Below are 17,588 nucleotides of genomic sequence, written 5' to 3'. Positions count from 1 at the left end.
AAAAAGACCCTGTATTATGATTCCACAGATTTAAGATCAAGGAAAGTTTTATTAATATATCCAATACCAACTGCTCATTTTCTGCAGTATATCAAAGTTATACCCACGACTTCACTTTGTGGGCACAGGAAGCTGTGCACTGGCATAGCTGGGATAACTTAGTTGGGAGAACATGTACAGTCACAGAGCCTTTTAATTCTATCTGCTCCTTAGAGCATTTCCAAAGTGAATTCCTCTGAATAACAAATAAGGGCTTGTTGATGTGCGTACGCACGTATGCTCTTCTGCCTGCAGGACCAGTGGAATGTTAAGGCTCCAGGACATATGTATATATTTTTGAGAAACTCCCGGTCCCAAAGAAAATAGTAAAAATGACAGTTGCATTGGAGGCTCTCGTGTCATCTGCTCAAGCCCCATTTTTTAATCAGGTGACTGACTGGCTCATGGGGTGATTTTCTAGACTGCTCATTTGTTCACGGAGTAGCATCACTAATATCTTGAGCATCCATTCACTCAGAGACATATGTGAGCTGCTGTAGAGACAGTCATCCTTGTCTTCCAGAACTATATGATCAGTGAAAGTGCAACACAATAGATGACCAAAATAACTTGGTGAAGCTTTGGTATGAGTAGGTAGTAATGGCCACATAACCTATCATATATGTGCTCTCTTCTGGACTAGGATAAACTTAATGAAATGTTGGTTGTACAATATTAGTGAGTTATAAGTGATTAAACTAGATGGCAAATAATACCCTGACAAGTATAAGATTCTTTCGTAAGCCACATGGGGCCATCTTCCTACTTCAATCAAAGGAACGACTGCCAGTGGCTTCACTCGGTATGCTACTGGATTAAGTACATGCAATAAGTTGTTGGTGTGTGTGGTTTGTAAATGCAAATGATTAACTAAATGATTAACTAATAAATCAGTCAAGCAACTTCCCTGAATGGCAAGACCACAGATTTGGTAATCAAGTAATAGACTGGCCAGTGCACAGTTAGTTTAATGTACAGTAAAATACAAATTACTTCAGTAGGGGCTGCATATACATTTGATGGGTACTGCATACCAATCTGCTAGACCAAAAATACATCCCATGCTGTTACTGGGCCAAATTCTTCCTACTGTAGATGCACTTTAGCTGGCATTTCCTTCCGCTATCCAGCAGGCAAATTTTTGCCTTGCGTAACTCCATTGAATCCAGGCAGAAATTGGCCCACTGTGGCTGGACAGTAAAAGGAAGTGAATTAAATGAGACAAAAAATTCAAAACTTATCTTACACATATTTTTTAAAATATACTTCAGGAAAAACAATAAGTACATATGTAATCCTACCATTACATCATGAATGTCATCTGAACTGTCAAGGCCAGAAACTTCTTCACACAAGACACTTCTTTTGCCTTTAAAAAAATCATGTAACAATAATACAACATAGATAAATATATTGTTTTAAAGCCCACAGAAGTTTTGAGCAATAGGGAGTTACATCTACAGAGTGCTAGCAGTAGACAAGAGCCCCCAGTCCCAGATAGATTTTGTGAGAGGAGCTATGTGCCCTATAAAAGATGCTCTACATTTATTTGATCTCCCACGACCTGTAGGCTGAGAACATTAGCAACCATAAATTAATTTTTCTTTAATAAATATGAATATTACAAACAAAACCATGTAAAAAGAACATTAAGTTTGCAAAATCAAACACTAAAAAGTTAGGAAATGCCAGCATTAAGGCTGCCCATGCAACCCTAATTCTGCCCATTGTGCATATGCATTACGATGCAGTCTTTAATTACATGATAACATACTATTTTTTCCAGAGAACGAGGTTAGATGGTGCTCACAAACTGAGCAGCTATACAATATTTTGTTTTATCCTCATTGTTAAGTGACTCCATGCTATCTGTACTGCATGCTACTCAAATCCTCAAAGCCAGAATTATCAATTTCCTTGTGGGCTTTTCTACAGTACTCATCGCTATAGCATCTGACTGCTTCACAAACATTACTTTATTTTCACAACACTCCTGTGAGATGAGCAGGTATTCCTAGAGGATTGCACTTGCACACTTTCTAACTTTTGTGGGTGGAATTTATTACACATGCTAGGGCTCTTGCATTCCTCTATTCCACCCCACAAGCTCCCTGTGTACCACCCTTCTATCTCCCTCTATGTCAGGGACTCCCTGCCTCTCCCTGCAATCTCCTCCCTGATATGGGTTCTGAGTGTTCCACATTGTCCCCTCCACCCATACCAGCGTCCCCCCTCCAGATACACTGTAAGACTTTAATGGGAGCCATCAACCAGTTGTTCTATCTCCAGACAACTGCAGAGCTGCTTGAAGCTGTGGTTGTGCTAACCAGATAGCAGGGTCTCCAGGTGTCCCCCATTTTCCCTCTTTCCATTTTCTAACTTTCCTCAAAATCAATAGGTTTCTGTTCACTGATGCCTAGAACACTCCCTGCAATTTTGGGATTGGAAGTGGCATTCACAAATTATCACATTTCAGACAGACAGACACAAAAATGCCATCAAGTTGAGTGTAAGGTCACAAGTGTGGCCATTTATTCCAATTTTAGCGATAGGGAACTGAGGCACAGAGAAATTAAAGTCACAAGTATCCACTAACTTTGGGTGCCTAATTTCAGACACCTAAGACCTGATTTTTCAGAGTGTTTAGCATTATATAACACAGCTCCCGCTGACTTCAGCCACAGCCGAGTGCTCAGCACTTCTTTGCAAGTTCGACACCAGTGTATCAAGTTGGGCACTCAGAAATGAGGAACACACAATTAGTGACCATCTGTGAAAAGTCGGGTGTAGGTGACTTGCTCAGCATCACATGGGAACTCTGTGGTTGAGGCAAGAATAGAATCCAGTTCTCCAGTACACCCTCAAATTGACTTTACCATGAGACCATCCTATTTCTTCTGCAGTTTCCTGCCTCATTTATTAGACAGCTTCCAACTTCTACAAAAAATGAGGTAGGGGCCCTACAGACAACAGACTCATTCACTACACAACCCACTGGCTCCCAGTGCCAATTTTCCTCCCTGGGTTCTTCATACAATCTCAGTCTCCCCCTTCCTGTGGCTCCTTGTTCAAGCTTCTTTGCCCAGCCAGTTCCAATTCTCCCCATTCATGACAGCTCCCTATCGGATCTGTCTACCCTACCCTCGCCACTGTTCCTCGCAAGTCTCAGTCTCCTTGACCAACTACTCCCAGTCTCCCCATCATCTCTAAGAAGTCTCTCCTGAGCATGTCAGATCTGCAATTTTTCAAAGGGTTGGAACTTGGCCAGATATGGGCAGATTTTCATAGGGACAGCCCAAGGCACATCCCTGATACAAAGGCCACCACCTTGCCAAATTTCAAGTCTCTGTCCCAAACCATAGATGCTAGACCCTCTCAAAGAAAAGGTCACCAGAATGTTTTTAAGATGGACAAAACCATTGTTTCCCCAACCTTGTTCTCAGAAATGGCCTAATCATTTTAGCTGAAACTCTCCTCCAAAAATGCAGCCTGAGGCAGACACCTGGCATGGAAAATTTCAGCCTAAGCAATTAAAGTTTTGAAAAGTTACATACTGAAAACAGGGCCTTATAATGGGAAGTGAAGGGCAGCCTTAATTATTGGTGCTATTACTGGTGCCACTTATAATATTCTGTGCCAGGAATCATGCCTCTTCACTGGTTGTTTGCGATTGGCCTACTTGAGATATTAATGTAGAGAAAGTACTATCTGTTGGCCAGAGCAAAAGACAGATTCCTGGGTTCTGTTCCTGGCTCTATCACTGACTTGCTATCTTACTATTTACCATTACTAACTGCTTGGGTTTATATATGAACTTCCCCCCTAGACATACTATAACCTAACTGTCCATTAGGAAGTATTTTATACCTACCTCTGAAGCAGCTGATACGAAAACTGTTACAGACAGCATAACTTGCTAAATAGACCTCTGGCCTGATCTAGTCCAATAATTTCTATGTTCCTATCACCTTGTGAAGTCACTTAACTGCTATGTGACTCAGTTTCCCCAACTGTATAATGGGAATAATTATGCTCACCTGCCTCCAGCAGTGTTGAGGCTTAGTATATTATTATTTGTAAATAGCTTTATGTTTGTTGGAAGAAAGGTGCTACAGATGCAGGGGGTTAGACTAGGTGATCTCCTGAGGTCCCTTCCAACCCTGATATTCTATGATAATATGATTAATGATGTCAGGTCAGGCTATGCCTGCTACAGTAATGAGAGTAGATGGTACTACCTGAGGCTCATCAAACCCACTGCCTTGTAGGAGGGCATAAGGCTAAGGAAGCAACCCCTGACAGAAAAGCCCTACTGCCTTGTGGGTGAATTCAGGAGAATGTAAGGCTAGGAGAGCAAACTCAGACAGAAAATCAGGAGTGGAGGCCCTAAACTGTCAGGTACTAATATTTTAGTATCTTTCCGGCAACTCCTGCAGTGGATCAGGTACAAGATGTATTGGTTCTGCCTCTCCTCTGGATTTTACCAGTGACGCCGAGAGGGGGGTCCTGATGCATGGGCAACTCAGGGCCTCCATATCATCTGCCCAGGCTTGTGCCTTGGAGAAATATTCCAGCTTCACCTCAAGTGTCGACACAACATGGGAGGCAGTAGTCACCGGTTCTAAGCTCTTACTTGACTAGCGTAGAGTTGAGCGCCAGGGGCTGTTTCCGATGGTGGGAGAGATCATTGTATCTCACTGGATAACAACCGCCCACCATAAAACTGAGCAGCACCCAGACAACAGGGTGTTGTCCTGCCACAGTCTGCCTTCAATGGGTGCTGGGAGCTTAGACTTTTATAACTTGACAAGTGGACTGTAACCAACGCACCAGGCAAATCAAGAAAAAGAAAGAAAACATCCTTAAAGATAGGGTGCTAGAAAGTTTGCACCATGACAACTGGATTATCTGAGGACCTTCAACAAATCAACGATGCATGTAAAACTGCTGCGATCAATGACAAACTGAAACGACAATGTGGATATCGCATCCCTCCAAGAAACATGGCTCCCATCAAGCGGATCTCTAAGGGGAAAAAAGACTACACATTTTTCTGGCAGGCGAAAAACGCTGAAGAAACACAAGAGCATGGAGTGGGATTTGCCATCAAGAACTCACTTCTATGGATGATTTGTTATACCAATAAATTAAAAACCAGCAGGATCTTATTAAAGGGAAAAAGGCAAAATACCACATTTATTGTGAATACAGAAAGAATCATAGTAAGCAATTAGTTACAGCTATAACATTCCATTCAATCTCATATTTATTCACACATTCATTCATTCATACACACACACAGGTTCTGCAAGGTTGTTATCATAGTTACCAGCCTTAGAGTTGCTCATGCCAAGTCACTGGCCAGGTGGCCTGGACATGAGGAGGGAGCAGAGCCTTGTCAGATGCTCATCTGATGCTCCTGGAAGTTGGTATGCAGAATCAGATCCCAAAGTTCTCACTTTTTAGAGTCTATTTTTATAGGAATTTCTTCCTATGCCAGTCTGTGGGAATTGCTTCATCATGCTGTTGCTGAATCAATCAGCAAATAGCACATTCCTGACGGCTCCGTGCTGCTAGATGTTATCTTGTTCTTTGGTGCTCCCATTCTTGAGGCTGTTGGGTGGATTCCAGTCTGCCCTTCGGGGGTCCTCTGGTTATTTCCACTTGACGCCTTCTTCAGCCGATGGACACTGGATTCTTAGGCTGGCACCTCCCTGATCATTCAGTTATTATCCACACCAAGCATCCATCTACATACATCCTCTCTCTCTATTTTAATCACAATTGTTAATACAACAAAAGGGCGGGGATTCTCTGGGTGCTGTTTCTGTTGTAAGAGTATTGCTTTGAGTCTCTCTCTCTGTGAATTGCTTTGAGAACAGACTCTGTCTTAGAATGTACTAACACAATTAGCAGCTTGCAAGTTTCACACATAGAGGGAGAGAAACAGTACCAAAAACCAAGAGACCTCTTAATTAGTAATACCCTGGAATTTAAACTATGGGGAATCAAACGCATTTGTGATTTTAATACAGAACGTCTTTAATATGATCCAACAGATTGAGCCACGTACAAATGGATCAGAAAGAATTTTGGCATCATGCTTGTTCACATCTGAGGGCCCAGTCAACCTTGTGAGTGTGTATGCCCCAACACTCTCCTCATCATTGGACATCAAGGACCAATTCTATGACCAGTTGAACAGCACCATCAGCAGGATTCCAAAACATGAGTATGTTTTCCTGCTAGGTGATTTCAACGCAAGGGGAGGAGCTGATCATGAAAATGGACCAACTGTCTTGGTCAACACAGGACTGATAAGATAAATGGAAATGGTCAGAGAGTGCTAGAATTTTGTTCCTACTACGACCTTCATTCTTCCACTCAAAGCCACAACACAAAGTATCTTGGAAACATCCCTGATCTGGCCACTGACACCAACTGGATCTTATCACCACAAGGCATACCAACCTTATGTAATCCTTTACCAGGTGGAGCCAGTAGCAACCAGGGCCGGGTTCAATACCTTTTCAACAATACAACACAGAACCAGCTCAAGTTCCCACCCAGTAACCTGGGAAAATTACACACCATCCCTGGGTACCTGAGAGGCAGTACTTCCCCACTCACAAGCACAGAGTCTGAGTGTAGAAAAGAAACTTTTAATGAAAGGAGGGAAGTCACCTGACATTAATTAGGGAAAATGCCACAAGCAGGATTCATAATCATAAAACTGTGAGCAGGACCCCCACCCCAGAGTGCATGGGGCAGTGTCTTCTGCCTCGTGTTCTTGAGTCCTACAACCAAAAGTTCCTTTTCTGTGCTCCTCTCTGCTCCCTCGCCATACCCCACTCACAGTGGTTGTCTTTGGTCAGTGAGGACCAAGGGTTCAGAGGTGCATCTGTGGGAGTTCACCTCCCACGCAGGGAAGAAGGCACCTTGCTTGCTCGACCATCTGAGAACTCGCCAGCCGCAGTTCCTCTCCGCTGGCCACCCTGCCAGCCATCATTCCTCTCTGCTGGCCACCCTTCCAGCCACTGTTCCTCTCTGCTGGCAACATCAGAAACATGTATGATGGGCTCAAAAAAGCTTTGGGTCCAATTTCAAAGAAGACAGCCTGAGTCATCCTGAACAGACTTCAGACCCTTGCAGACTTCAGACCCTTGCAGACAGCATCTACCCTGAATCACAGTACAGTTTCAGAACAGAACTGAAAGATCTACTATCAGCGTGACCTTTTGCTGAGAAAACTACAAGAGAAATGCAGAGAACAAAAAAAGCCCCTTTACATAGCCTTCATCGATCTTACAAAGGCTTCTGACCTTGTCAGTAGAAGTGGACTATTTGCACTTCTAGAAAAGACTGGATGTCCCCCACAAGCTCTTAAGTATGATTCGGTTCTTCCACGAAAACGTGTGTGGGACAGTCCAATATGACAGCTCAGTCTCCGAGGCTTTCCAGATTCATAGCCGGGTCAAGCAAGGCTGTGTACTTGCCCCAACTCTGTTTGGGATCTTCTTCTCCTTGCTACTGGAACCAGCTTTTGGTTCCTCAACTGAGGGAATCTACTTGTAGACAAGATGAGAAGCTTTCTGATGGAAAGCTGTTCTATCTTGCAAGACTTAGATCTAAAACCAAGACACGGGGGATCCTCAATCAGCACCTCCTCTTTGCTGATGATGCAGCCATGACAACTCACACAGAAGCCCATCTCCAAAACCTCACAAACAGTTTTTCCAAAAGCCTGCCAAGACTTCAGGCTTACGAGAAGCCTAAAAAAGATGAACATAACGTACCAAGGAGTTGAAGAAGCACGCTTCATCAAAATCAACCACTATGAACTCAAAACGGTGAACAAGTTCATATATCTGAAGGCCTCTATCGCAGCCAACCTCTCACATGAAACAGTTGTTTCTGAGGCTGTGGATGGCATCGTGTTCTGCATGGCTGAGGTTATGGGGCAAGTGACTCATAAAACTCTCATAAAAAAGCAACCTTCCACACAAACTTCCTCGTGGCTGGACTTTATAAAAACTAGACAAGCCATTTACAACATACACTTTGCTTCTCTACAGAGGAAAAACGACATTAAACTATCTAAACTGCTACATGCCACAAGGGGCCATAACAGTGGTTCCCTTAACTCACCCAACAATATTGTTAATCTATCCAGCTATACTCTTAGCCCAGCAGAAGAGTCTGTCCTGTCTCGGGGCCTCTCCTTCTCCCCCATCACACCCACAGACATGACACAGTTCTGCAGTGACCTAGAATCCTACTTTCGACGTCTCCGACTCAAGGAATATTTCCAACACACCACCCCACAGAAAGCTTCCTACCAACACTACAAAAAGAAGGATTCTGGGTGGACTCCTCCTGAAGGTTGAAACAACAGACTGGACTTCTACATAGAGTGCTTCCGCCGACATGCACAGGCTGAAATTGTGGAAAAGCAGCATCACTTGCCCCACAACCTCAGCCGTGCAGAACACAACGCCATCCACAGCCTCAGAAACAACTCTGACATCATAATCAAAAGGGCTGACAAAGGAGGTGCTGTCGTCATCATGAATAGGTCAGAATATGAACAAGAGGCTGCTAGGCAGGTCTCCAACACCACATTCTACAAGCCATTATCCTCTGATCCCATTGAGGGTTACCAAAAGAAACTACACCATCTGCTCAAGAAACTCTCTGAAGAAGCACAGGAACAAATCTACACTGACACACCCCTAGAGCCACGACCCAAAATCCATAAACCTGGGAATCCTGGATGCCCCATCACCTCAGGCATTGACACCTTAACAGCAGGATTGTCTGGCTATGTAGACTCTCTCTTCAGGCCCTACGCTACCAGCACTCACAGCTATCTTCAAAACACAACTGACTTCCTGAGGAAACTACAAACCTTTGGTGATCTTCCAGAAAACACCATCCTAGCCACTATGGATGTAGAAGCCCTTTACACCAACATTCCACACAAAGATGGACTACAAGCTGTCAGGAATAGTATCCCCGATAATGTCACGGCAAACCTTGTGGCTGAACTTTGTGACTTTGTCCTCACCCATAACTATTTCACATTTGGGGACAATTTATACCTTCAAATCAGCGGGACAGCTGTGGGTACCCACATGGCCCCACAGTATGCCAACATTTTTATGGCTGACTTAGAACAACGCTTCCTTAGCTCTCGTCCCCTAATGGCCCTACTCTACTTGCGCTACATTGATGACATCTTCATCATCTGGACCCATGGGAAGGAGGCCCTTGAGAAATTCCACCAGGATTTCAACAATTTCCACCCCACCATCCACCTCAGCCTGGACCAGTCCACACAAGAGATCCACTTCCTAGACACTACAGTACTAATAAACGATGGTCACATAAACAACACCCTATACCGGAAACCTACTGGCCGCTATACTTACCTACATGCCTCCAGCTTTCATCCAGACCACATCACATGATCCATTGTCTACAGCCAAGCTCTAAAATACAACTGCATTTGCTCCAGTCCTTCAGACAGAGACAAACACCTACAGGATCTCTATCAAGCATTCTTACAACTACAATACCCACCTGCTGAAGTGAAAAAACAGATTGACAGAGCCAGAAGTGTACCCAGAGGTCACCTACTACAAGACAAGCCCAACAAAAAAGTAACAGAATGCCACTAGCCGTGACCTACAGCCCCCAACTAAAACCTTTCCAGCGCATCATCAAGGATCTACAACCTATCCTGAAGGACGATCCCTTACTCTCACAGACCCTGGGAGACAGGTCAGTCCTCGCTTACAGAGAGCCCCTCTAATCTGAAGCAAATACACACTAGCAATTACACACCACAACAAAAACACTAACCCAGGAATCAAACCCTGCAACAAACCCTGATGCCAACTCTGTCCGCATATCTGTTCAAGGGACACCATCATAGGACCTAACCACATCAGCCACACCATCAGGCGCTCGTTCACCTTCACATCTACCAATGTGATATGTGCCATCATGTGCTAGCAATGCCCCTCTGTCATGTACATTGGCCAAACTGGACATCTCTATGTAAAAGAATAAATGGACACAAACCTGACATCAGGAATTATAACATTCAAAAACCAGTAGGAGAACACTTCAATCTCCCTGGTCACTCAATAACAGACTTAAAAGTGGCAATTCTTCAACAACAACAACAAAAAAACTTCAAAACCAGACTCCAACGTGAAACTGCAGAACTGGAATTAATTTGCAAACTGGATACCAACAAATTAGGCCTGAATAAAGACTGGGAGTGGATGGGTCATTACAAAAACTAATTTCTCCATACTAATTTCCCCCTACTGTTACTCACACCTTCTTGTCAACTGTTTGAAATGGGTCACCCTCATTATCACCACAAAAGTGATTTTTCCTCCCTTGATATTCTACTGTTAATTGAATTGTCTCATTAGACTGACCCCCCAATTGGTAAGGCAACTCCCACCTTTTCATGTACTATAAATACACATACACACCAGCTACTGTATTTTCCACTCCATGCATCTGATGAAGTGGGTTCTAGCCCACGAAAGCTTATGCCCAAATACATTTGTTAGTCTCTAAGGTGCCACAAGGACTCCTTGTTGTTTTTGCTGATACAGACTAACACGGCTACCATTCTGAAACCTGTCATCAGGAAAAGAGGCTCAACAGCTTTCATATGTGTTGCCTTCATTGAATCTTTGGAATCTCTGGGAGGAACAGAGTCACCAACACTGAGGTGCTCAAGCAGGCCAGCATACCCAGCATGCAAACACTCCTCAGAGATGCCATTGCTGGCTTGGGCATGTGTGCCGAATGAATGATGGGTGCATCTCAAAGGACATCCTCTACGGCAAATTGACATCTAGAAAAAGAGCCAAAGGGTGCCCAAGATTGCATTTCAATGATGTGTGCAAGTGAGACCTCAAAGAAATGGACATGGATGTGGATAACTGGGAAGGTCACACCCAGGACCACAGCCTTTGGAAAGAAGAGCTCAATAAAGGTCTCTGGAGTCACGAGGAAGTGGTTCAGCTTAGCAGAGAAAAGAGCTCGCAGAAGGCAGAGCCCAAAGGGACGAAACATCACCTTTAAATGTGACAGATATGGCAGAGATTGTCTCTCTCGAGTGGGTCTCTTCAGCCACAACCACGGCTGCCATAAAACCAATTAAGTAAATTCTTTACCTCTCAGGAGCGCATACCCATGGTCTTTAGAGACTGAAGGATGCCTAATACTACTATATGAATGCTTTTATAATAACTTTCTTGTATTAAATTAATCCTCTACTTACCAGTTATTTAACTACATAGGCATCTTTAAGTGTTACTAAATGTTCTTAACAACTAGGGATTGGGAATCAGAATGAGTACAAGCACAATTGTTGTGATTATCCATACAATGGCTTCATTGAAACAAATGAGGAGAGGAGTTCATCGGTAATACAAATTGGAGTGTGCAGGAAGGGATGCTGTTTACATTACAGCAAATGTTCCTGAAGCTGAAAGAATGGGACCCCTCATTTTGCTTGTGCTGGGGTTAGAATCACTAGCAAGGAAGTAGCACTTCCCTCCCTTTAGGACAAACTCAGATCCATGTCATAGAAGAATCCAGACTCAGCTTTTCTGCTTTACTCTCTGGATTTCCTTCTGTATGATCAAAAAATGGCATAGTAGGCTTGCATGTTTGTTGTCCTTCAGAGACTCTAGATAACATGTTCAGGTTACAGGAAAAAGAAGATTTATTTCCTAACAGCCAGACCTGCAAACTTAACCTACTTACCAGCAAGAGGCTCATCTGGCCCTCAGTATTACAGCCCCTGTAAACCCCTTTTCCTCTTTTCTCAAAATCAGAGACTGAAAGTGAAAATCTGCATGACTAGTTCTGATCATTTTGTGTTGATTATTGTTATGAGAACTACAAACATTTAAAACATGATAGGACATTTGACATAAAAGCAGAAAGCTATTTAGGTACTTTACCATTCTTCCCACCATCTTCACAATCAGCATCACACTCATCATCTTTATTGTCCTGTAAGTCATTTCTTATGGAAAGCTTTCTCTCCACCCATCCTTTTTTCCTTAAACTTCTACGAATTACTGGGTAGGGTCCACAGATGGTAAAAATGTTCTTTTCCTAAGATTGCAAGCAGATACTTTTAAATGAAAACACAGACACTGCCAAAATATTATGGTTTATCTTTAACAAGTAAGGTCTACATCAACACTAGTGCAATACCTTTGAAGTTGCGAGCACTACATTTTGAAAACAAGAGGGGAAACACTGAAGATGTATTCATTAGATTTCAGTGGCACCTACAACACGTTAGGAGCTGTCCACACACACAGGAACACAATCTTTGTCCTGAAAGCAATCCCGCTGATTATTCCACAATAGTATTAAGCAATTTCCCTCCAGTAACAAATGGCTGGTTAGCACAGTGGGAATACATATCACCCAGTCACTTTGGGACAGCCAAATTAATGAAGGTGAACTTCAATGTTACAAATGAAATTTTGCCATATAGACAGACAGACATGTTTTATAGCATGAAATCACCATCTTATCTAGGTCAAATGGATTTATGTCTATATCTATTCTCTGTCGCAGGGTTTGTTCCCCTCAGCCTGTAAACCCCCGCAGAACTCAGCAATAACAAATTCCAGTAAGAGAAGAGCAAATGTATCGTAGTTCAGTGTGAGGACGATGTGTACTGACAAAGCTCTGGCACGGGGGCAGTCTTTGTACAGTGCTATCTGCACGATAGCACTGTCTAAACAAGAGGGAGGCTATTTTTAAAAAATACCAACACAGTTTTAAAAACCATTTAGCAAACAGGGTTTAACAACTTAAAAAAACTATTAGCTCATTATGATCAACTTCCAGCTGACCCCCAGGAAAAATATCATTGTTAGAAAACAGTATTGTAAATGGAAAAACAAACCACTAAAATCTATTGTCAACACACATACCCTGATTGCCTTGTCAGCTAAAAATCTTGCCAGCTTATATTTGTCCAGTTTGGGGGAGAGAGGCAACTCTTCTGCAATTCTCTGGTTTAGCTCTAAAAAAGAAAATAAAGCTATCATGCAACAGGAACTGTAACCAAAGGAGCAATTAATACATAGAAATAGAGGCCCATCTTTTGCAGTGCTCAGTCATTTCTAGTAGTGCCCGCAATGTGCCTAGGCACTGTATAAACATATCAGTATGTACCTAAAAGCTTACAAACTAAAGCCCTTATCCTGCAAGTTGATCCATATTGCCACCAGAAGTCAGTGGAACATCATATGCGCATAGGGACTTATCTAAGCTACTCATCTGGCCCCCATCACCAGAGCACCTTATAATCTTTAATATATTTACACTCATAACACCCCTGTGAGGTAGGCCAGTGCTATTATCCCCATTTTACACATGGGAACAGAGAGGCAAAGTGACTTGCCCAAGGTGTCATACGAAGTCTGTGGTGGAGCAGGGAATTGAATCTGGACCTCTCAAATCATAGACAAGTACCCTAACCACTGCATCACCCTTCCTCTTTTCCTGCCCATGTGGATCAGTTTGCAGGATCAGATCCTGAAAGGACTGTGGGATTGGGCCCCAGAGCTCCCTCAGTGTACCATATAAGGAAAAATCATTGGGATTTCTCATGACTGCATCTTGGAGTGCTGAGAACACTAACATGCATGGTATGCAAGATGCTCATGGATCTCAACCTCATTTACTAGTAAACGTATTAAATTGTTCTGCATTTTATTTTCAAAGAAGTGGCATCCTTGTTGGATTATTTATCATAGGGCCAAATCCTGTTCATCACATGGGTGATCACACTGATCTCAGTAGGACTACCCATGAAAGTAAAATAATTAACATTATGGCTCACTTTTACTGTCCTGGTAATTTGTTAGGGGAGCATGACATCTATAGAAAGGATACAGATATGGACATTGGCCCAGATCTACACCCTGAAATACTCAGCACCACGATGCCTAACCTCTAGAAAATCCCTCAAACAATAACGTGATCCACAAAGCTTGAGTTAGGCTCCCCATACAATGCAGGGGAGAGATAGCACCTAAGAATGTGATCTGGAAAAGTCAGCATGCTAAGCAGCGAGCCACCTAAGCTAGCCAATGGGAGACGCAGAGGAGAGGGTGTGTGCTAAGCCCCACCCCCTCATGCAATTCAGCACCTAAATCTGTGCTGCAGAAAGGGGACTCTCTCTGCTAGCGAACCACAGCTGGGAACTCCTCTCCTAGAGACAAGTGGCTTAGGTGCCTAAGCTGTTTATTGTGAGAATGAGTTATGCTCCTGCCTTACCCCACACAAAATGAACAGAGGTAGGGATCAGAGTCAGTGGACCAGAGAGACTCTAGCCTGGTGCTTATGGCACCCACCTGAGAAGTGGGAGACCCAGGGTCCAGTCCCCCTGCTCCAATAATGATTTAAGTATTTACCCAAAATGAAACAGCTTCAACAGGACAGAGTGAGAGAGCTCCACATCAGAATATCCCATGGCTTAGTAGTTAGAGCACTGTCCTAAAAGGTGGGAGACCCTCTCTTCAAATCCTTTCTCCCCCTCAGGCAGAGTGTGGAACTGAACCCACATCTCCCACACACCAGGTGAATGGTCTAACCACTAGGCTAAAAGCTATAAAGGGATGGGGGCACCTCCACCATTGGCCAGATCTTGAGTGGAATGTGAGCACTCCTACCAGATCAGACCCTGCAGGCAAGATAAGTGCTTTTTCCCTGGTTCATGGATCGCTCTAGGGCTTAGGCAGAACAGGTTTCTGGGCACCTAGAGTGAGGTAGCAGCAGGCATGTCCATAGGCAGAAACTTAGGTTCCTAGGAAACTTTTACCCTGAAAGCTTAGGCACTGCCTATGGGGTTAAGTGGCAGCCAACTCTGGGTTTTGTGGATCACAGTGGAGTCTAAAAATGGGACTTGGGCACCTAAGCCCCAGAATTAGGCACCTAACTACCTTTGTAGATCTGATCCCTTATCAAACATTTGCTGGTGGTAGACAGACACTAATCCTTACCTAGCTCCTAAATAAAGGCCCAATCCAGCAAACACTTAGGGTATGCCCTCACTACCCACCGGATTGGCAGGCAGCGATCAATCCAGCGGGGATCAATTGATTGCGTCTAGACTAGACGCAATCAATCGATCCCTGAGAGCTCTCCTGTCGACTCCTGTACTCCAGCACCGCGAGAGGTGCAGGCAGAGTTGACGGGGGAGTGGCACCAGTCGACTCACTGTGGTGGAGACACCACGGTAAGTCGATCTAAGTACGTTGACTTCAGCTACGTTATTCACGTAGCTGAAGTTGCGTAACTCAGATCAATCCCCCACTAGTGTAGACCAGGGCTTAAGCACATGTGTAAGTTTAGTCATCTCAGTAAAGTTACACATGTGCTTAAGTGTACATAGGAATAAGGCTAACCTTTGTTTTCTAACTATTATAAATAAAGTACCAACTATCTCCATTTGCCCCTCAACCTAGCCATCATTCATTGGCTGATCTTTTTTTTTTTTTACAGCTATTGTGGCAGAAGTGAGACTTAAGGAGAGATCTGAGGAAGGAGTGGGTAGTGGCCTTATGGATCAATTCAGGAAAGGATTTCCACATCTAAAGGGCTACATAGAAGAAGGTGTACAGACACTGTGCAAGAAGCTGTCAGGTGGACAAAGCTGGCATTGCTGGCAGAATGGAAGGGGGCGTGGGGGGGGGCAATGCAATCCAAAAAAGAGCGGAAACGTATGGAGGAAACAAGCTACAAAGGGAACCTGAATTTGATACAATGAAATGGGGAAATCAATGAAGCTATTAAAAGAGGAGGAGGATATAGTCAAAGAGATGGGCAAGAAAGGTGGCCTTAGCAGCAATATTTTGAATGGAGTGGCAGTGGTAATGGGAGCATTAGGGAGGCCAGAGAGGAGGTGGTTATAATTGTTAGGGTGGTAGATGATGAGGGCCTGAATGAGACTTTTAGCTTTCTGGACAGAAAGAAAAGGATGGGTTTTAGAAATATTTTGCAGGAAGAAGCTTCAAGAGAAGCTGCTATGGACAGGACATTCCTTTGCACAGAAAAATATTATTATGGAAAGAGTAAAGACTAATGAGCTTTCTGATTAGTCCGATGATTACACCTCAGCAAAGCTTCCTTTTTCCACCAGTTCCTGCAGGAAGAGTAACTTCCTGTGAAAGCTACTTTTCCACATGAAGTCTACGAAGAAAGAAAGTAAATTGAACATGAAATGACAAAACAGACCCCCCCCACACCCTTGTCAAGTATAATGGAAAGTATGGTTATTCAAGGTCTGATCATGCAACCAGAACTGCATCAATTGCACCATTCTCCCCATACAGAGCCCTTTTGGCTTCAGTAGGATTCTGCATGGTCCACCCACATACATGCAATCACTGGATTGACTCCAAATGGAAAGTTACCTCTGTTGAAACGTTGCCAAGGTAGACTACCTCAAACTAAATAAGTTTCCACTGGATAGGATTCCATGCTATCAGCAGCTAGGGAATTTAGGAAATGCCTTGGCCTTTTTAAATAGCTTTAAAAGTCTGGACCTTAAGTCCAGATCCCAAACACAATAATCTCTATGGGAGTCTTTCAACTGATTTCTATGAGATTTGGATCAGGCTTTTAATAAGAAGAAAGTACTGCATTTTTATATATACCCATTTGTTTTAATGATCTTGTGCAAGTACTCAGTCATAATATTACTTTCAGAAATCTTTAATGCTGTTTGTAGTTATTTTTGCTAAAAATTCTAGCATTTTCATTAATAAAACACAGTATAGTGTGAATTTAGTCAGCTGAGAATCAGCTTGCTGTACATAGGTAAATGATTATCCATACCAAATGTGTGTGAAAATGTTTAAATTAGGAAATACCAACATTAAGGTACTGACCAGCTAGAGACTTACCAGGAAGCAATCCCAGGTGGCAGCAAGCTGTGGGAAAACATTTGTTCACAACAACTTTTGGAACCTTCTGGGGAGGGAGGTTGGTTCTTATCATTCCTATCAAAGAGAAGAGACAGTTTCCAAAATACAGAACTAGAGAAGTTATCTGAAATTGATAAGACTAGATGTTATAAGTGAGTTAATAACAAAAATAGCCATAGAGTCAAGGAAGAAATAGTTAAAAGCTCAAATTATGATACAAGCTTTCTAATGAAAATGAAATGAAGCTGATACTAGAAACCATTGGTGGAACCAATTTCTTCTATGATTCCAATTACCCATTTCCATCAATGGCAGAAACTGGTCAATTAATATATATGAATTTATTTCACGGTGGGAAAAAATAATTTTCTCTATAGATTAATAAACTCTTTTAATTTAGGTATATAAATTATATCCATAAGACATTACTCAAAGGAGATGTATTAAAGACAGTTAGTTCTCAAGGACCTGATTCTGAAAAGTAGTGAGAGCCAAATGCAGTTAATGCAGAATTAAGGGTATTTATATCCTACTAGAAATGAGCAAAAATGCATG

General features: G+C 42.9%; 1 protein-coding gene across 1 annotated transcript in view; it reads right to left on the bottom strand.

Moving 5' to 3' along the window:
• TTLL8 (tubulin tyrosine ligase like 8) overlaps window positions 1–17,588 on the bottom strand; it is a 58,465-nt gene that overhangs the window by 34,277 nt on the left and 6,600 nt on the right. Inside the window, exons 2-4 of the mRNA XM_073341863.1 lie at window positions 13,032–13,123; window positions 12,039–12,195; window positions 1,341–1,408 (exon numbers count right to left, since the gene is read on the bottom strand). Of these exons, the coding sequence (XP_073197964.1) occupies window positions 1,341–1,408; window positions 12,039–12,195; window positions 13,032–13,123 (317 nt within the window). The remainder of the gene's footprint in view (window positions 1–1,340; window positions 1,409–12,038; window positions 12,196–13,031; window positions 13,124–17,588) is intronic.

This window comes from Lepidochelys kempii, chromosome 1 (genome assembly GCF_965140265.1).
Source record: "Lepidochelys kempii isolate rLepKem1 chromosome 1, rLepKem1.hap2, whole genome shotgun sequence".
In the NCBI taxonomy this organism is placed as follows: Eukaryota; Metazoa; Chordata; order Testudines; family Cheloniidae; genus Lepidochelys; species Lepidochelys kempii.
Note: the sequence above shows the minus strand (reverse complement) of the source record. Positions and strands in the feature narration are given on the sequence as shown.